This window comes from Pelodiscus sinensis, chromosome 3 (assembly GCF_052426305.1).
Source record: "Pelodiscus sinensis isolate ZL-2025 chromosome 3, ASM5242630v1, whole genome shotgun sequence".
NCBI classification, from domain to species: domain Eukaryota; kingdom Metazoa; phylum Chordata; order Testudines; family Trionychidae; genus Pelodiscus; species Pelodiscus sinensis.
In genome coordinates, this window is record NC_143054.1 from 139,541,268 (window position 1) to 139,561,677 (window position 20,410).

A 20,410-nucleotide genomic window follows, 5' to 3' on the forward strand; every position below is an offset into this window, starting at 1 on the left:
ATGTGTTCATACTGTAACTTTTCTAAACACTAAGCTTTTACAAAAGCACTGAGGAGTGCATTAAGACAGCGATGGATCTGGTGGAGTGTAACACCAGGATGCTCTTCAATGCTCCAGATCGAGGGAAGAGAGAAGGATGGCCTAATTTAGGCTATGTCTACACAGCAGTGTTATTTCTGAAAATAACAAAGAGCATGTCTACACTGCAAGCCATTATTTCAAAATAATGGAAAACTGCAGGACTTCTTACTCCACCTCCTGTAACTCTCATTTTACAAGAAGTAAGGGAAGTTGAAGGAAGAGTTTTCTTCCTTTGACTTCCTGCTGTGTAGACAGTGCCAAAAACCAAATTAAGCTATTTTGACTTAAGCTACGCAATTGACGTAGCTCAACTTGTGTAGCTTAATTCAACTTTTGCCCTGCTGTATAGACGTATCATTGGTTACATAAATAAAATACATCCATCCCTGGTCTGCAACTCCATCATTCCTTTACGAAGGGTAAGCCAAACTTAGGTCGACTTACACTGACACCCAGCTACTGTAGTAATTAAGTTGGTTGTGCATGTCCACACCACACTCCTTCTGTCAGTGGAGCTCATCCTAATAGAAGCGCTTACATCAAGGCAGAGAGCAGTGTACTGTGGGTAGCTATCCCACAGTACAGCTCACCACAGGGAGTTTTAGGAAGGACTGGCAATCTCCATGGGACTAAAACATAGGCTTTAACAATCTATGATGCAGTTTTCTCTCTCCCCTGGTTTAATCTGCAGACCAAAATATTTCAGGCCTTTTTTCAAAAGGCACATACATAATCTCCAGAGAACCATGAACCCCACTCAGCTGCACACTATTGTGGTGAGCACTGCAAACACTACAGGCCTTATCCTGGTGTATTTTCAGAGCTGCTATCTCCATTTAAGATAAAGCAGTGGTTACACTGCACTTTATTTCTCTCATTAAAATAAGTTGCTGTATTTATCAGCACATACTATGAACTTACACACGATCATGAGGAGGACCTTCTACTTTGACATCCTTATAATCAAGTTGAATCTTATGCTTCTGACAATATTCATGAAGTTTGCCCTTGTACAACTGTGTCTTAGGACTATCTTCTGCCATTTTGGCACAACCTGTAAGGCAAAAAATTTTTTGACTAAATCTTGCATTTTGAATATTTGTGCATTAGGGAATGAAAACATAAACAAGACTGGCAGCCCACATTGTCTAAGGGTTTTGGAGCAAAGTCAGGAGATGTTTACAAATGCGGAGAATCATTAGATGTGTTTTGACAGAAATATTTATTGTAGGTAAAATATTTGTTGTAGGTAAAAATCATTCATCTTGAAAATTATAAAACCTAGTTGCTTGTCATTTATTATTTAAAACACTTCTCAGGGCAGAGCCTATATCTTCTTATGTATTTAAAGTGTCTAGTACAAACTAACCCTAATCAGGCACTAGCATAATATGAAACTTAGTGGTTAATTGAATCTGCTCCTGAAGCTACAGAATATGAAACTGAAACATCAATATGTTAAAAGAGATTGTTACTTTGCACTAAGAAAGGAGAGTAATTGACTTTTACATGTTTCTTGAAGATTTTAGTTTTCACTGGAGTAACAGATTTAGGAATCTGAATTGAGATAATTCTAGTAATTTGGGGAAATATATTATAAGGGTTTTTTTTTTAAGTAAAGTAGCAAACAAAAAGCCAGGAAAACAACAAATAAAAAGTGTACAGTGTGTTTTATTGTATAAGTGCACTCAAACAAAACAATGTAAAACTTTTGGACTTGTAGGTTCTCTCAATCCCACTCTTCCTGAGCTAATTGGTAAAACAAGCTAATCTGTTTACATTCACTGGCAATAATGCTATCCACTTAGGGTTTACAATGTCACTTGAAAGTGAGTACACACATTTCTCTGATACTTTAGTAGCCAGTGTTGCAAGCTATTTACATGCCAGACAGAAAAATTTCATTAAAGCTACTGTTTCAAATAAAGTTCACATCACACTAATTAAGAAGGAAAGCACTATACAGCTGGGGTCAAGCTTAGATTATGGGAAGTTATAAGAATAGGTTTACACAGTTCGTGAGATACATAGCATACGTAACCAGCATTGTCCCAGCTTGAGGTATGTGAATTTTTTAAAGCAGCAGAGAATACGTAGTCCTGGGAATACAGAACCACAAGGCTACAGAACCAGAGTCCATTCTGGTGAAGCACCTGGGTGGAGTGCATCCCTTGTTCCTCTGGTGTCTTGTGGATCTTGCTAAAACATTCTTATGCTTCTTCATTCTTTGACCACCATTCCTGCTGATGACTCTTGTTTAAAAAAAATGCATTCATTAAATTTGTGACTGAACTCCTTGGGGGGAGAATTGTATGTCATGCCAAAGAAGGAACCAATATGAGATATTAAAAGATGGCTACAATAGTCGAATCAAAGTTTAAGAATCTGAAGTGCCTTCCAAAATCTGAGTGGGACAAGGTGTGAAACATGTGGTCTAAAGTCTTTAAAAAACCAACATTTTTATTCTGAAACTTCAGCACCTAAATCACCAAAAAATAAAACCAATCTTCTGCTGACAGCTTCTGACTCTGATGACAAAAATGAACATGTGTCAGTCCACAGTGCTTTGGAGCATTATCAAGCAAAACCCATTGTCAGCATGGAAGCATGTCCTCAGGAACTGTGTCAGAAGCACTAAGGGGGATACAAATGTTTAGCATATATGGCATTTTGCAATACCAGCTACAACAGTGCCATAGGAATGCCTTTTCTCACTTTCAGGTGACATTGTAAATAAGAAGAGAGCAGCATTATCTCCCATAAATGTAAACAAACAAGTTAGTCTTAGTGATTGGATGAACAATAAGTAGGACTGAGTGGACCTGTAGACTTTAAGTTTTACATTGTTTTGGTTTTGACTGTAGGGATCGCATTACCGTACTTGTATAAAGTGAACTAAAAATACAGTTTATTTTGTTTATTTTACAATGCAAATATTTGTAATCAAAATATAGAGTGAGCAAATTTTGAATAATGTGTCAGTAGTAGGAATGATAAAAAGTACATTCTTTTGTAAACATGTAACTGCTGAAATTTTTCAGTGGTTACATGTTTACCTGTGGGGAGGGGAGGTGCGGCTCTGAAAAGCTGGCTCTCCATGAGCACCAGCTTCCATCTGCTCCCCCAAACTGCTTCCTCTGATATAGAGCACAGGGGAGAGCCATATTGTAGAATGATCACTGCAAGCAGCTGTACCATTGCTATGAGTGGCTAGCTGGTGACAGGGCTCATCATCTTGCCTGCCACTGCTCCAGGTAAGTGGGAGACTGCCGCAGCCAGCCCCCCTCGATAGCTCCAGAGAGATTGGGAGCAGGGCAAAAGCCCCCATCCAGGCTCTCCCTGGTGCCCAGGGAGAAACTGGGCAAAAGCCCCCGCTGAGCTCCCCCTTTGAGCCCCAGGAGGGGTTGGGGGCAGGGCAAAAGACCCCGTCAGGCTCCCGCCCCCGAGAGGGCAAAAGCCCCTACCAGGCCCACACTGCCAACCCCCTGCCCTGAAAGACTCAGGCAACATCCGGGAAGTCTTCTAGTAACTATATATCCAAATTGTTTTCTCCCTCCCTGTACTCCCTTGGATGTAGAAATGACTTTTTCAATACTATAAACTTTTCAGAACTGCAGGACTTCAAATCCATTGTTGTGAATGGGTACCTATTGGCCTGTATTTCAGAGATATGAATTGTAAGCATACCTCTCCTTTCCCCCCAGTTTGTCACTTCCAAAGCAATAACTGCATTCACTTCTACTCAGAGGGCTGCTGGCCACTGTCCTGGGACTTATACTTTGCACCTGTAAGGGGAACAGAAGTCACTAGCACCTTCCCTTGACAGGTGACTTCCAGGTAGTCCCCAGCACCGCTCCTATTTCCTGGGCATGTTGTCACACAGCTGCAGTCTGGGATGCCAAGTATAATGCTAAGTCCGCTCTTTGGCTTTTTTCAGTTTCCAGAGATAGCAATGCCAGGTTTAGCATATCCATATATACAATACAGAACAGGACCAGAAGCCCAGATCGTGATCACCCCAACCCTGGCTGTGTGGGTCAAGCTCCAGCCTGTTCCAATTCACACTCTGCGTCCTAGAGCCCAGAGGGGGCTCTGGGAAGAAGAGGAAAAGACCCAGCTCTAGCGCACCCTACCTCATCCCCGCCTCCTACCCCTGCCCCCAGCCTCCCTCTCCAGTCTGGGTCCGCAGGGACCAGCACAGCGGCGCGGGCCAACACCAAGGTCATCGACACACACACACCCCTCGACCCTTTGCAGGAGCCTGCCCGGCTGAGGGTCACTCGCCCCCACCCCACCCTCGGGGCCTCCCTCTGAGCTTGCACCGCCTCGACCCCTCCCGCCGGCCCGGCCACTCACCAGCCGCGCAGCACCCCGGCCGGCCCGCGCTCACTGCGGCAAGGGACTGGAAGTGGCGGCAGCTCAGCCCCGTCTGTTTCGTTTCCTCGCGGCGGCTTCCCCGGGCCGCCTCGCTCCTCCCACTCCGGCTCCGCGCCGGAATCGAAACCAAAAGCAGGCGCCGCCGCCCGCGGGCCCGGCTGCTCCTCGGGTGGCTGGAGCCCCGCGGGCCAGCAGGGGAGGCGGGCTGGGGCGGCCCCTCCTAGGCAGCCCGGGGCGGCCCCTCCTAGGCAGCCCGAGCCCAGCCTCGCCCCGCCTTCCCCTTTCACGGAGCAGCCGGGCCCAGGGCTCCTCGGTTCCCCCCCTCAAGCCCCCAAATTCAGCCGCCTGCTTCTCCCTGCTCTGACTCCGCTTCTCGCCGGGCCCAGCGCCCGCCCCTCTTCCTTTAGCCTTTTTCTTCTGAGCGCCCGCAAGCCCCACTCCCACCCCCACTCCCGCCGCCGGCTCTCCCTCCACCCCCACCCCAGAAGGAGCAGAGGAGAGGGGGAAAGTCCCCTGCGGGCTACCCAGGCTGGGGAAGGAGATAGGGCGAAAACCTGCTGCCTCCTCTCCCAGCCCCCAGGAATAAACCAGCAAGCAGGATGGTGCCTCCCCCTCACGCACCCAGGACAAGTCGATGGATGGGGTGCGCTCCCCTCCCCCCCGCTAGTCTGCAGAGAAGCAGGAGGACGGGGTGTGCAGCCCCCTCCTGTCCCATGGACAGGTTGGCGGCACGATGTACTGTCCCTGCCAGCCCAGCCCGCCCCCCTGGGGAGAAGCCAGCCACCTGCATTCTTCTGCCCTGAGCCCTCCTACTCCCCTCAGCTCACCCTTCTCCCAACCCCATGCCCTGATTCCTGCATCCCCACCTCTGTCCGCCTCACCCTCACTCTGGCACCTCACGCATCCCAAACCCTCTGCCTGAACTCCTCCTCAAGCCCCCACCCTGACTCCTGCACCCCTCACCTCTGCCTTCCTGCCCTGAGCCCCCCACATACTCAGGGCACTTCCCCAATTGCCACACTCCCCACACTGCCAGCCTTCTGCCCTGAAAGACCCAGGAAATGCTGGGTAAGCCTAGTTTGACAAATGTCAGCGAAGTTAATCAAATATTAGAGTTGCCATACTTACATTAAGGAATGAAGGATGAGAAAGTTCGCTAACGTCTGTAAAAATGGTGACGAGAAGATGTGTTCAAAATGGATGGGCACAGCAGCCAAGAGCAACACTCTCCTATATCTCCCATTCATAGTATGTGTGTAGGAAGAGGGTCCTTTAAGATTAAACCTGCCTATCTATATATGTTAGAGCTTTTATGAGTCTGTTTGTGAGTCCGTCCATCTGTGAGTCAATTTGTTCAAGAACTCCTAAATGACAAGAGCTAGGGCCACCAAATTTGGTATGCAAATGTCACTGAGGAGAGGAAAGTCATTGGGGCCCTGCTCCCCCTCATGCACAGTCAGATGTGATTCAGCCAGCCCACAGAACGAAAGGTTTATTAGTTGACAGAGATACAGCATAGAACAGACTTGTCAGCACGGAAACCAGAAGCAGTCAGTACAATCCATCTTGGGGACAGGGTGCTCAGAGTCCCTCATCCCATCTCTGCATCCCAAGCCAGCAAGGGCCCTCACCCCCATCTCTGCACCCCAAGCCAGCAAGTCCAACTTTTGCACTCAACAGCCTCTATCAGCCCTGCAGCTGGCCCCACTTCCAGCCTTTGTCCTGCTTCTCCAGGCAAAGGGTGTCATCAAGTCACACTCCCTCCTAGGCTTGAGTAGGGTATGTCTACACTGCATTCCTCTTTCGAGAGAGGAATGCAAATGCAGATGAATGAAATTACAAATGAAGTGTGGATTTGAATTTCCCACGCTTCATTTGCATAATTGCGTCCGGGCACTATTTCAAAATACCCTATTTTGAAAAAAGAAACGCTGTCTAGACGCAGTTATTTTTAAAGAAAACCCTTCTTTCGAAATAACTCTTAAACTTAACCTAACATGACCCCCCAGAAGAGACATCCTCTCCCAAGGAGAAGCAGAAAACAGTGGCTCAGTCCCCTCCTTTGAGGAGACTGCAGCCTAGTCCTCCCCCCCATTGGAGGGTGTGTGAGGGGGGACAGCTGGAAGCTGAGGCCAGCCTTCCCCCCAGACAGCATGGAGGTAGGAGGGAGCCGGAGGCTGGGACCATCCTGTGGAACCCCAACATCTCCCCAGACAAGCTGGAGGTTGCAACCAGCTGGGGACTGCAGCCCCAGTCCGTGGGAGAAGCCACCAGCCAGGACATGCAGTCCCAGCCCCCACTCCCAGGAGACAGAATGCTAAGTCTGGTCCATTGCTACACATTTTAGTTTTAGAATTTGAGAAACTAGCAGTAGTCAGTGATAGAAATGTAGCCGTGTTAGTCTGGTGTAGCTGAATCAAAAAACCGAACTATGTAGCACTTTAAAGACTAACAAGATGGTTATTAGGTGATGAGCTTTCATGGGCCAGACCCACTTCCTCAGATCAAATAGTGGAAGAAAATTGTCACAATTGTGACAATTTTCTTCCACTATTTGATCTGAGGAAGTGGGTCTGGCCCACGAAAGCTCATCACCTAATAAACCATTGTGACAATTTTCTTCCACTATTTGATCTGAGGAAGTGGGTCTGGCCCACGAAAGCTCATCACCTAATAAACGATCGTTAGTCTTTAAAGTGCTACATAGTCTTGTTTGTTGATTTAGCAGTAGTCACACATGGTAGTTCTGTTTCTGTCCAGCAGAGGGTAGCAGTACACAGGCAAACATCACTGGTACCAACACACAGAGATGACAAAACATTGCATGTTTTTCCAGTTATAGACTAACTCGACTACCCCCTAAAGCTATTGCTAATTTATTTGTGTAACACTCCTGAGACCCTTTGATATTAGAGCAGTAACTCTCTAACAATTTGTATAGCGTGGGCGAGTGCTGAAAACCAATGAAAAAAAACATAAACCCTGTATATGAGGTAAACCACATTCAGCCAGTGGGTGCTGCTGCATCCCTAGAACTCCTATAAGAGAGAGCCTCAAAGATGGCTGGAAATGTTTTTCCCCCTTTTCCTTCACCACTAGATGTGCTTCTGACATAGGACTTCTACTCACTATTTTTATCGAATATCAACACTATTTTCATACCCAGACCTCTCCCATTTACATCTCTTACCAGCTAAAGTATTGTGCCCAGAGCCCTCTTCAGAATGAGGTGACTCCATAACAGTCTCTATAGTTGCAGAAGCATCAGTCAGGTATGACCAGGGCCTTCTTTCAACAGCTTTTTAAAAATTACTCCATAGTTATATTCTACCATCAGGGTAAGGAGAGGTTTTTTTCTCTAGCTTGTTGAGATCGCTTCATGTTCCTAACATGACTAACATCAACACCTTACTTCAATTGGCAACTTTTGCTACCTCATTCACCTCCCTTTTTTGTCAGCAATAATCATATTAAACAACACCAGACAAAACCCGAAGACACTCTGCCTTAACCTTTTGCCAGGATAAATACTGACCATCAGCTCAAATCAATGAACTCTAAGGGCATGTCTACAGTGCAGGGCAAAAGTCAAATTAACATACGCAACTTCAGCTGTGTCAATTGCGTAGCTGAAGTCGAAATAGCTTAATTTGGCTTTTGGCTCTGTCTACACAGCAGGAAGTCAAAGGAAGAACACTTTTCTGTTAACTTCCCTTACTCCTTGTGAAATGAGGATTACAGGAGTCAGAATAAGAAGTCTTCCATCTCAAAATTATTTCAAAATAACGGATTGTGGTGTAGATGCACACTTTGTTATTTCAAAATAACGTCAGTTATTCCAAAGTAACACTGCTGTGTAGACATACCTTAAAGGAATTTCATACAAGGCCACAGAAAACATAGGCTGTGTTTAGGACCAAATTAACTACTGAAGCTGATCATCCAAAAAAATGTTCAAGGTGTTTAACACCCAGAGCATTCAGAAAGTTTGGATTTAGAGCAGAGCTCAGTTTGAAATAATGGCAGATTAAGAAAAAAAAATCTCAAATAGGCACAGAAACTTTGATATACTAGTCATATGTTCTACACATTCAGCTAAATGCTTCTGTCACGTCTATATAGGCCTAATAGCAGAATTTGGCCCATTATTTACTGAGTTCTCATTATTTCTTTATTTTGCAAATTCATTTGTGAAAGTATAAATCATTTGAATCTATGCATTCCCAAATGTGAAAGGCAATGAAATACGTGATAATGTAGCATCAGAACGAAGTTAAGATTTAGTATTTGCAGTATTTATCATATTTTAGCTTTGCTCCCAGTTCAGTTCCCGCTGAACACTCTTCAAATTTGGCATCCATTTTCTGGCTCTGAGCTTCAGTAAAGAGGTTCTTCCAATCTCCAATGCCACCTGCACATGAACAATGAAATAAATTATAACATCACAGGTGAAGGGTCCTTATTAAACTTATCCACCTGAAGGTGTGTGGGGGGGGGGGGACCCGGGTCCATTGGCCACTTGACCAGTCCTCCACCCCAGGCTCTCCATCCTCCAGCCGCTCTCCCCCATGCCCATGGGAAGCAGCCACTCACCAAATGGCAGCCAACAGCAATGCAACATTACAGGGGTGGGAGGACTCAGGAGAAGGGGGCAGCACAGCCATGCAGCCAGCTGCCAGAGAGAAGCAATGCTCTACTGCTTCAACTTGCTGCTTTTTCTTGCGATGCAGCTTGTGGGCTCTCCATCCCCTGGCCACACCCATCCCCACCGCGGGCAACCACGGCCAGCCACTCTCCCCAACCTGTGGACAGCCACCACTCACCAGAAGGCAGCCAGCAGCATGATCACGGGCTGGAAGGCTTCAGAGGAACACTGGGTCGCTGCACAGCCTATGGCCAGAGGGAAGCAGCACTTTCCCACTTCAGAGCGCTGCTTTTCTCTGGCCAGCTGTGGGGCTGTCCCACACTCCTCTGAACCCTTCCAGCCCATGTTCGCGCTGCTTGCCACCTCCTGTTGGCTGTCCTGAGGCTGCAGCCTGCAGATGAGCCTCCCTGCTCTCCTAACCCCCATGCACCCCTCTGCAGAGTGACCATCCCGTGTGGAGGGGGTGCCGTAACAGGGTCCACCCGCTTGTGAGTGCCCCTCTGTGGTAAAGGGGTGCCGCATAAGGTCTCTGCTTAGTCATCTTCAAGGTTCTTGTAGGAAGCTTGTGGCCAGTCTTCGGTCACTGGACCTGGGCCTTACCACGGTCTAAGTTCAGCTTGCCCTCGGAGCTGTCTATAGTGCTGCTGGTCTCCAAGTCAATGTATAACCTGCCTGCGTTGAGCTCCTGTGAAAAACTGCCAGGCCCTAGCCCAGCAGCTTCTTTTATACCGGACTGCTGGGTCCTGATTGGCTGCCATAAAGATAGCCATTCTATCCTGCCTGGAGGACCTCTTTTCTGCTCCTCTCGCTGGGAGGGGGTGTGGCAAGGACTCTAGCCTCCTGTAGGGGCATCAGGGCTTAGTCCACCCCATCACAAGAGCTCATGGCCTTGAAATGACTATCATCACTCCATATAAAAGTACCTTTTCTGAAAAGCATGGGAGCAAATTTGCCATGTGTTTCTTGGGATTTGTTGCTCATGGATTCGAAGGTGGCATTCTCTGCAATAGACTGAATCTTCTCTTCAGGCAGAGAGAACCCCAAAAAATCAGCTATTTGTTTCACTCCTCCATGTAAATTCTGAAACACAAGAGTGTGCTGGAATTATGTACGAGTCAAAGAAAATATGCCAGACATTTTCCTCTTCTCTTTTGTCAAATGAATGTGGCAGATTTTATCCCCCTCCATACACAGAGCAGAACAGTAGAACAGTATAGTAGATTCAGCAGCAAGATGTTGCAGAAATGAGTGGTTAGTTTAGACAAGATTTTGGTATCCGTCTTCCCTTCTCCAAATGGAAATGTGTTAAAAGGATACTCAGTCTTTTGCATGTTTCTCTTTTAATATTTATTTCTACTGATTACATTTGTTTAGCAGCATCAATGGGTAATACAAATGGATATTACATGCCCTTAAAAATATAAGACCTGCAAACATACATATGCTTAACTTTCAGAATGTGAATAGTCTCACTAAAGCAAATGGGACTACTCACATGCGGGATCAGGCTTGAAAATGAAGAGGGGGAAGATGGGCTGCAGATAGAAGAGTCAATAACCAGTGGGAGAAAATGGCTGCTACATCATATGCCTGTCTTCCCCTAGCCTTTGAATTATACTCTAAGGGCTCGTCTACATTGGCTTTCCGGAAGGGGCATGTTAATTTCAGAGATCGCAATAGGGAAATCCACAGGGGATTTAAATATCCCCCGCGGCATTTAAATAAAAATGTCCGCCGCTTTTTTCTGGCTTTTAGAAAAGCCGGAAAAGAGCGTCTACACTGGCCCCGATCCTCCGGAAAAAGCGCCCTTTTCCGGAGGATCTTATTCCTACTTTGAAGTACTTTGAAGTAGGAATAAGATCCTCCGGAAAAGGGCGCTTTTTCCGGAGGATCGGGGCCAGTGTAGACGCTCTTTTCCGGCTTTTCTAAAAGCCGGAAAAAAGCGGCGGACATTTTTATTTAAATGCCGCGGGGGATATTTAAATCCCCCGCCGATTTCCCTATTGCGATCTCTGAAATTACCATGCCCCTTCCGGAAAAGGGGCCAGTGTAGACGTAGCCTAAGGCTATATCTACACTCACGGCTTCTTGTGCAAGTATGGCCGTTCTTGCGCAAGAATCCACAGAGCATCCACACTGCCCGCCCACTCTTGCGCAAGGAAATTTACACTACAGCGTGGTAAGGGAGGGCTTCTTGCACAAAAGCTACGCTCTTTTTTAACAGGTGTAAGCCCTCTTGCGCAGGAGCTCTTGCGCAAGAGGGCAGTGTGGACGCTCGGCAGGGATTTCTTGCGCAAGAAAGCCCTATGGCTAAAATGGCCACCAGAGCTTTCTTGCGCAAGAGAGCGTCCACACTGCCATGGGTGCTCTTGCGCAAAAGCACAGCTCGCATATGGCAGTGTGGACATTTTCTTGCGCAAGAGTTCTTGTACAAGAACCCTTGTGCAAGATGTTCTTTCGCAAGAAGCTGCCAGTGTAGACATAGACTAAGGTTTTACCTGGCACAGAGTGAAAGCTGGACTGGACAGGATACTTGTGAATGTACTGAAGGGAACAATTAAGTATACATACAGGTTTTCCCATTTCTAATTGCTAGAAAAATTCACCTCTTTCATTTCTTCATACGTGATTATCATGATATTCTCTTCATCCATGTGTTTGTTCCAGGAAAGAGCATGGTCAAAATATGAACCCCAGGTGACTGAAAAGAAATATAGGAGACAGGCTATAAATTTCATCTTGGGGTAAATTAAATATACTTTGAATTATGTTCTTTTTAAACCTAACTTCAATATAGAGTCCTGGTGAACTTAGATATTTTAATCCTTTAACTGCCTCTGGGTTATTAAAAGTCATTCGTTCTGGACTTGACTTTTCACGTTCTCCATGCAATTTTTTTTTCAGAATAAATCCATACATCAAGATTCTACCTGGCAAGTATACAACAAATGAATTCTTTAATTCCTTTTAAAGTCATTATGAAAATAAAAGTGAATGTAAATTCAGAGAACCCAGACTGTCTATCTCCACTCCACACTGTAGGCTCTGCAGTATAAGACTAATCCTGCAGAGCCCGCAGCACAGCCACACCTTGTGCTGCGGTCTCTGCAGCATCGTAGCTCCCTGGGATTGGGGCTGGCAGCCAGACCATGCCAGGAGCCAGCTTATAATAGAACCTTATACTTCAGAGCCCACAGCATGCAGAATTATAGAACACTAGAACTGGAAGGAACCTTGAGAGGTCATCGAGTCCAGTCCCCTGCCCTCACAGCAGGACCAAGCACAGTTTAGCTCATCCCTGACAGGTGTCTGTCTAACCTGCTCTTAAATATCTCCCTTGATGGAGATTCCACAATCCCCCTAGGCAATTTATTCCAGTGTTTAAGCACCCTAACAGGCAGGTTGTTTTTCAAGAACAAGCCCAGTTCTTTCAGTCTTCCCTCATAGGTCATGTTTTCTAGACGTTTAATCATTTTGTTGCTCTTCTCTGGAACTTCTCCAATTTCTCCACAACTTTCTTAAAATGTGGTGCCCAGAACTGGAACTCAAACTCCAAATGAGGCCTAATCAGTGCAGAGTGGAGCAGAAGTATGTAGCCATGTAACTGATAGAATTTTTAATGATGATACCATTCCTTTTTAAAAAATGTTTACATCCCCAAATGCTACCACCGCTATTTATACTCAAACTAGCTCAATGAGAGTCAGCTTGAAATATGTGTACATGAGAAGAGGAATCACACCCCTAGCTCACCATGTAGACATAGCCTAAAGCAGATCTACCTGCTCAGAGACAAAGATGAAAGAGAGAAAAAGGAAGCTGAGAACAAAGTGGGAGAGATTCACATCACTAGTTGTTTAATATGGGAAATGACAAGGAGAAGGTGCTTTCCGGAGGAAGAGTAAAGTTGGCATTTACCCTTTGTGTGCTGGGGCTGAAGTAGAATCCCAATATAATATACCAGCCTGGTTACTTGAATGGTTCCACAACAGCGTTACCAGGGCTGAGTACTGAGCCTGGGTTGGGCACAGGAGAAGCACCTTCAACTTCTCAGCACCAGGTACCCCACCCAAAGCATTAGTTTGAAACCATTTGGGGATTAATTTCAACAGGATAGTCACAGATTCTGCTTTTGGACAATAGACCAAAGAAGAGTTGAGAACATTGTACTAGAGTCTTAATACATGCCACTGGGAAACATTGCAAAGATCGAACAACTGTACCTTCTCCACTCATGAACTTCTGAAAGAACTCATCCCAGGAGCTGATATCTGGAAGCCCAGGACTGTTGTTGTAGAAGTGGTAATAGGATACTGCTGCATCTTTTGGATTTCGAAATACCAACACTATCTTTTAAAACAACAAAAGCAAATGATGTCAAGTATCAGAGGGGGTAGCCGTGTTAGTCTGAATCTGCAAAAGCAACGAGGAGTCCTGTGGTACCTTATAGATTAACAGATTGATTGGAGCATAAACTTTCATGGGCAAAGACCCATTTTGTCAGATGCAAAAACAAATGAGTCTTTGGTATTTTAAGGTAACCTTTGAGCTCAAGGGTCCTGCTTTAAAACATACCAGCTCTTTCAGGAACTCAAATTTGTCAAATCAAATCCCAGTTCTGCAATGCAGGGAACAGGAGAACAACTTACTGACTTCACAGGGGCTCTAAAGACCAAGAAGGGCTATCTTACACAGATCACCTTGCTGGACTAGGATCTGAGATTTGACCTCTCAGCGTGAATTGCAGTGATCAGTAAAAATTAAATTCTATTTTAATTGAGAATATTTCTCATGGCCTGGCTAGAATTTTTGTTAAAATATACAAGAGAGAAAAATGATTAACTAAACATATCTATAGCTTAGTGGGTAAAGCATTTATCTGAGATGTGGGAGACCCACGTTCAAATCTCTGCTTTGGCTCAGGTTGAGATCTCTGCTTTCTTTGCCCTCTTAGGTTCTTCACAAAAAATAAGGTCTTGGATGTGGAACAAAACTAAATTCCAAAACCTTTCGAGTTTTTTTTGTAAAAGCAGAATTCTTCTTTTCCAAGCAACCTTTTCACCTAAACCTTCACACCTAAAACCTTTCTGAAGAAAATTGGGAGTTGCTTAGAAAGTGGATAATGACCTCCATTACTACCTTCACTCACTTACCTTCACCTTATTCTCAAACACAGCCTTGGGAAGATCATCATAAAGGAGATGCGTGGAAAAGATACGTGGAGAAGGTGCATTTTTTATTTTCTAATGTAAAACAGAAAGTGACAAAAGTGAACCATAATAATTCTTACCTTAGAGATGAAGACAATGTATAGGATCTGTACATTTACTCAAAAATCCTCTATTTTGCATGGAAATTAATATTAATATATATTGTTAAAAATTGTAGTCTTTATTCTTGTTTCTCATCATTCACAATGCCATTGAAGTGACATTTATTGTTAAAGCCTTCTACAAAATTGCAGTTTGAAAATACCCATTTTAGCAGAGATTTCAAAATTGTCCCAAAGTATATCTGCCCCACTTTTGTGCCCTTGTTATGTTGAAGCATTTGGGACTGCAGTAGCAGAAACAGAGCACACACTGGTGGCTCCTGCTGCAGAAAACACCCACCCACACCCTACACACATATACATGGACTTTTCTTCTGCCTGTACACTGTAGAGGAAAGTGCCATCGCAGACAGTTCACAGATGGAATAAGCAGTGAATTCACTGTACAAGAAATCTAATGTAGGGAACAGGAGAACAGACCATGTGGTCTACTCCCCAACTCTTGTGGTAAGAATTGTTTTCCAGCTGTGCACCAACAGCTACTGGCTGGTGGATGAGGATTCTTTCTCAGTGCCACAAAGTTGGCTCAGAATTTGCTTCATTTTATGAGGTCATGTAGTGCCTTCTATCTAAAATTCTGAAATATTTGCACGCGCTAATGAATTAAGTCTCCACTGGCTCATGAAATAAAGAAGTATTAATTCTGTTTTATTAATGAGGAAACTGTGCCCACAATTCAAGATGGGGTTGATAAATGGGGCGGAGGGGTTCAGAGAAAAGTCAAGGGAATGATTAACAGAATTAGAAAACGTGTTATAGTGATGGATTCAAGGAGTTCAATCTATTCAGTTTAACAATGAGAGTGTTAAATGGTGACTTTATCTTAGTTTATCAATATCTACATGGGAAACAAATAGGCTCTTCAGTCTAGCATAGAAAGGTATAACATGATCCAGTGGTTGGAAACTGAAGATAGACAAATCCTGACTCAAAATAAGTTGTGAATTTTTAATGGTGCGAGTACTTAACCATTGGAACAATTTGCCAATGGTCATGGTGGATTTGCCATCACTGACCATTTTAAAATCGAGATTGGATTTTTTTTCTTGAAAATCTGTTCTGGGTATTATTTTAGGGAAGTTCTGTGGTCTGTGTTATATAGGCCAAACTAGACGATCACAATGGTTCCTTTGGCATTATAATTTATGAATCTATATTGAAGAGAGATTAAATATCTTGCCTGAAGTCAAACAATACGCCAATAGCAAACTTGTGATTGAAGATCTCCTAACTTTGATGCCAATCTTTAATCATAAAGCCAAATAAAGAAGTGTGTGTGTATGTTTTTGTTTTCCTGAAAATATGTAGTCATGTACTAACCTGGAAAAATCAAATCTCTTTCTTCATTTTTATCTAGCCTCACTTCACCAGTAAACTATTTCATTAACTATTTCTTTAGAAAAGGAAAACTTTTTAAAACTTCTGTACTCAAAATTTACTCTCAAGAACAGACTCTGAAAATCCAGTACAACAGTAATAACAAACTGGGGTAAATGTTAGAGTTAAATGCACTTTTTTTCCTTTTTGTTTACAAAAGTCTATTTTACTTTAAAATTGCTCTATTTATTTGTGTTTTTATATATTAGAATATAATTTTGGGTAGAAAAGGTAATTAAGATAGAATTAAAATCAAATTTCCTGATACAGAACTGTATAAACTATCTGAAAATTGTTTTATGTTTACATAACATAAACAAAATTAAAATATTGTATGCTAAAAGAAGTTTCATGAGTTAGTCTGTGCTGACCTGAAATTTTTCTGGAGTTTCAAATTCAAGCCCATATATACGTTCTTTTGATGAACCGCCTGTATTATTTGGTACTGCATTTATCAAGTCACTTAAAATGTGTAGAATCCAGTTAGTTCCTGAAACATAAAATAAAAGAGCCAAAGAGGGCTTTCCAAACCACAGATAGCAACATATCCATCATAGCTCCCATAATAGTTATTATTCTTGTGCTTCATATAACCTAGCAGGTACGTAAGTTTCAGACAGAAGTTTGATTTTTTAAGCTGAACATTTCTTTAATGACACACTGCACATGAGAATGCATTTTCTGTGCTTTGAACAGCTACAAGTTCTAGATATGCCCCATAAAAATCATACTTTCGCTACATTACTCTGTGCATGTAATGACCAGGTAAGGTAGGCATTTTGACCCAGATATGCTCTTCATTTTCGCAGAGGAATTTAGATAACTAATATGTAGGCATTTAGCCAGAAAGAATACGATTCATTAGTTGGGTGATTAGTATACATACCTGAAAGTTGGGAGACTTAAGGTCAAATATCCTTCGTCTAATGGCTAATTATTTAAAAACAGTGGAACAGCTTCAACAGAGGAAATGGAAGGAACCTTCCTGCCACACACACATCAAAATTTCTTATAGTTTGGTGGTTAGTGCATTGAGCACAGGGGGAAATTGAAGTTGGGTCTCCCATATAAGTGCTGAGCTGAAAGTTATAAGGTGGGTGGTGGTGGCAGTGGCAGCGGCAGCAGCAGCAGCAGCAGCAGCAGCAGCATAATCACAGCTTCTGGTCAGATTTGGAATAGGACTTTGATCCAGTAAGCGGATTCTGAGTACACCTCCCAAACAGTGCCCATATTTGAGAGCGGAAGAGGGAAAACCTCTTGTTGTGACTTGATATGGGACTGCAGAAGTTAGTTAGCACAGTCATTCACTGAACAATCATTGCTTGCAATAGGCAGTCCAGGCCCATTGCTCCCTCCCAGATGGAGAACATTTGCAATACAAGCACAGAGCCCATAGTCATAACGCCGTATACAAAAATCATGCAAGTACATGAGCATCATACATAGAATCAGTAGAACATAAGAACATAAGCTTTCATTTGACACCTCACATGGCCCAGTTGGTAGAGAATTTGGGGCAAACACCCCCTGGGGGTGCAACAGTGATCTGTCTGCTTCCTTTACAATCTAATAATGTGACAGGTTTGCGAAGGGAGCAGAGCAGGGCAGCAGCAGCCTCTGTCCGCAGGGTCCTGAGCTTCCCATGGAGAGAGGCTGCTTCACCATCCCATGGAGCAGCTTCTGTCAGTGGCATGCACAGGCCCGCCAGGGACAGAGGCTGCTTCGGCATTCTGCCTGTCTCCTGCACCCACTCCGCTCCTGCGCTGCTGCCTTTAATAGAGAGGCAGTAGCGTGAGGGGGCAGGTGATTCCACTGGATACAGGTGGGGAGTTAAACCCAGTTTCCTGCATGTACCAGCCCTTGCCTGCCCCCCTCACCTTCTATGCTTCTGTCTCTATCAGGGGCAGCAGCACAAGGTGGGAGGCACGTGGCTCTGCAGGATCCAGTGCTTGTAGGGAGCTGGATGAAAAACCAGCTCCCTAGGGGCACTGGGTCCTCGCTCCCCACCTCCCTTGCTGCCTCTGATACAGTGTGTGGGGAGTGTGTGTTGTCATTTGGATTAACTGATAAAACCAGACTTATCAGTTAAGCGTCTAAATGACTGTACACTAACATATCTAGTAAGCACAGAAATTAACATATGCTAAATTTCCTGACAACTATATTTTTAAGGTTGGTATACTGTTGGATGACTCTTTCCATTTAACTTAATGCAGCCAATAGTATCGATGTTTTGGTGCTATAGGATTCAGCATGTATCTGAAATTATCCAAGAGGAAAGCACACTAGTACTCCGCTTTCCTGTGACATATGTAGATTTACTGCATGTAGCATTTAAACTTCATTCTCCACAACAATCACCACATATCTGACACTTATCCTATTTATTTTTAATTTTTCCACCAAAAATATCTATACTCACCGCATTTAGGATAAACAGCTAGGAACACATCATCATGTCTAAATTCTATGGTGTCCAGTGCTTGGAAAGTCTCAGCGCTGCACAATCCAATAGGGTAGAGCACCCCCTTGTAGGAGAACAGCAGCTCTTCAGATGTTTTCCCTTTAACTTTATCCAAGTATTGCAATAGTTCCTGAATAACACTACTTTTAGCCATGGCTGGAGCTCACTGTGCCGCTTGCCAGCTGCTGTCTTTAAACACCGTGTCTCTAGCTTTCTTTAGGGTCTAGAGGCCGAAGAGAAACTTTTACGTGTGAATTTCTCGGCACTGTCTGACGGCGCTCTTGTTCAGAGAGGGAAACTGCAGCTAAAGAACAGCTCTGAATTACACACTCCTTGCTGTAAACTGCAACTGGTTTCAGACAGTATTGTGGATTACACTGAACATTAACTCTCCTCCTCTTCACACCAGTGTGTTGTGCTGGGTGGAGTCAGTCAATAGAGTTACTACTGGTGAAGAAGGGAGATGAATTATACAGATTCACTATCTCTGCAGGGAGTGATAAGAATCACCTGACACCTTTTTGCTGCTAGTTTTCCACCTTGTGTAAGATTATCTATGTGAGGGCACCGTGGGATTTGCTGCTGTAGAATCAACGCAGTTGGTTGCATAAAAACTCATTCACATGGGATGGGTCTCAACATTGACAGAAGGGAACAAAGTGAAGGCCACTAAGGTAGCTGCTTATCATGCTTTTAGGATCACCACGGTCTTATTAGGAGAGACTATGAGCCCCGCAACGTAAGGGTTATGCCTAAAGTTTTCCTATAAGCCTTTGAAGACTTTGTACAGTTGCTTATATAGGCTTCATTAGAATTCTGCTAACTGCATAATGAGCACGTTTCACTCTTAAAATAAGGAAAAGGCAAGAAATCTATATTTTTCATTCAATTTTAAAATTCCCAGTAAGGATAAATTGAATAATATTTAGAAAAGAACCCTCGTTTCCCCCCCCCCCAAATGGCTGACAGAACCAAAACAACCATGTGTCTGGGCCTGTTGATGAGTGCTTTCTCAAGGGCTGGGGAATCCCAGCTTGCTGCTCCTGATCCCACCTCTTTCCATCCAAGGCCCTATCCTTTCCAGGGGCAATGAGGTGGGTTCCCCACATACCTTGCCCAGTGTGGCCTGTGGAAGCTGTTGCCTCCTCTCCTGCCCCCCCACATCCCCCCCCCCCCCCGTATGAGTCTAATAATTAGTGGCGCCAAAGAGTGTGGAAAAGGGAAAGAGAGGCTTCCAAAACCATATGGTCAACTTATTGTACAAATAAGGACAGGGACAAAAGGTGGGTCATGGAAATCTGTTACAAATACATGGTGAAGAAACAAGATGTTATTACTACTATGGAAAAACTGTGTGCCAGATATGAGTATATCACCTAATAGAAGGGGTGGGCAATAAATGACCAATGTGCCGGAGGTGGTTCACCAGGGTTAGCCCCTGGTAGGCCGCCCGGCCAAACCTTGACCTTGCGTTAAGTTATGATAAGAGGAAGCGGCCTACTTCCCATTTAAGAGGAGTTCTTGATCAAATAGACAAACTCTCTAAAATACACAGTAGATATACAGACTGTTATTCTCTTCTATGAAAGAGGTTATATTAGAAATCATTCATTCCAGATAACACTTGCGTCACTTTCTTCCAAATATTTTTCCCTACAGCAAAATTCTTGATGGTAGTTAAAAAACATGCACAAATTAATTCTTTAATTCACTTTCAGGTAAGTGTAGTGGAAATGCGGAAGACGATTGTGAGGTCGAGGAAATTAGGTGGTGTACCACTATCATTCCTTTTGTGCCTGCATTTTCTTATAGGCCTGGGTGCTCTAGGCAGCCATTTGTGCTTTTTGCTTCTTATTATTCTTTTGTTATTCTCAAAGAATTAACTGTTTGCTCAAGATGGTACAGTGTAGGAATGCACTGTTGACTTTCAAGTTCTGGGACAGGTCCCAAGGCCATGCACCTGAAATGGGAGTGCCGGAGGGCTTGGAAAGATCCCATAGCTATCTTTGCTGAATGTTTCCCACCTGATAATGCTAATTAGTTGGCCTGGGAAAATATGCGAAGTATCAACAAGCTAATTATCGAATGTGGGAAAATATGCAATGTATCAACGATCTTGTTAGGTTCTCAAAAC

General features: G+C 44.1%; 2 protein-coding genes across 4 annotated transcripts in view; both read right to left on the reverse strand.

Moving 5' to 3' along the window:
• EIF2AK2 (eukaryotic translation initiation factor 2 alpha kinase 2) overlaps window positions 1-4,568 on the reverse strand; it is a 46,738-nt gene extending 42,170 nt beyond the window's left edge. For 2 of the 3 annotated variants that reach the window (XM_075924961.2, XM_075924959.2), the window contains exons 1-3: window positions 4,438-4,568; window positions 3,769-3,866; window positions 1,003-1,135 (exon numbers count right to left, since the gene is read on the reverse strand). In XM_075924961.2, coding sequence (XP_075781076.2) covers window positions 1,003-1,124 — 122 coding nt within the window. In that variant the 5' untranslated portion in view covers window positions 1,125-1,135; window positions 3,769-3,866; window positions 4,438-4,568. The remainder of the gene's footprint in view (window positions 1-1,002; window positions 1,136-3,768; window positions 3,867-4,437) is intronic. The other variant, XM_075924960.2, reaches the window with a different exon arrangement.
• Window positions 4,569-7,003: 2,435 nt separating this feature from the next.
• LOC102449953 (sulfotransferase 6B1-like) lies at window positions 7,004-18,856 on the reverse strand. Its single transcript, XM_006131302.5, has 7 exons — window positions 18,235-18,856; window positions 16,184-16,302; window positions 14,257-14,346; window positions 13,327-13,453; window positions 11,710-11,804; window positions 10,027-10,183; window positions 7,004-8,869 (listed from the first exon to the last, which is right to left on the reverse strand). The coding sequence occupies exons 1-7, from the start codon at window positions 18,428-18,430 to the stop codon at window positions 8,739-8,741; spliced, it is 915 nt and encodes a 304-aa protein (XP_006131364.2). The 5' UTR covers window positions 18,431-18,856; the 3' UTR covers window positions 7,004-8,738.
• Between the last annotated feature and the right edge of the window lie 1,554 nt (window positions 18,857-20,410).

What these genes read in the sequence shown, in the direction of transcription:
- LOC102449953 (XM_006131302.5), bottom strand. Translation starts at nt 18,430, where the DNA reads ATGGCTAAAAGTAGTGTTATTCAGGAACTATTGCAATACTTGGATAAA. An exon ending in AGCTGTTTATCCTAAATGCG is followed by an intron (nt 16,303 to 18,234) that starts GTGAGTATAGAT and finishes TTTATGTTTCAG; the next exon opens with GAACTAACTGGATTCTACAC. An exon ending in AAACTCCAGAAAAATTTCAG is followed by an intron (nt 14,347 to 16,183) that starts GTCAGCACAGAC and finishes GTTTTACATTAG; the next exon opens with AAAATAAAAAATGCACCTTC.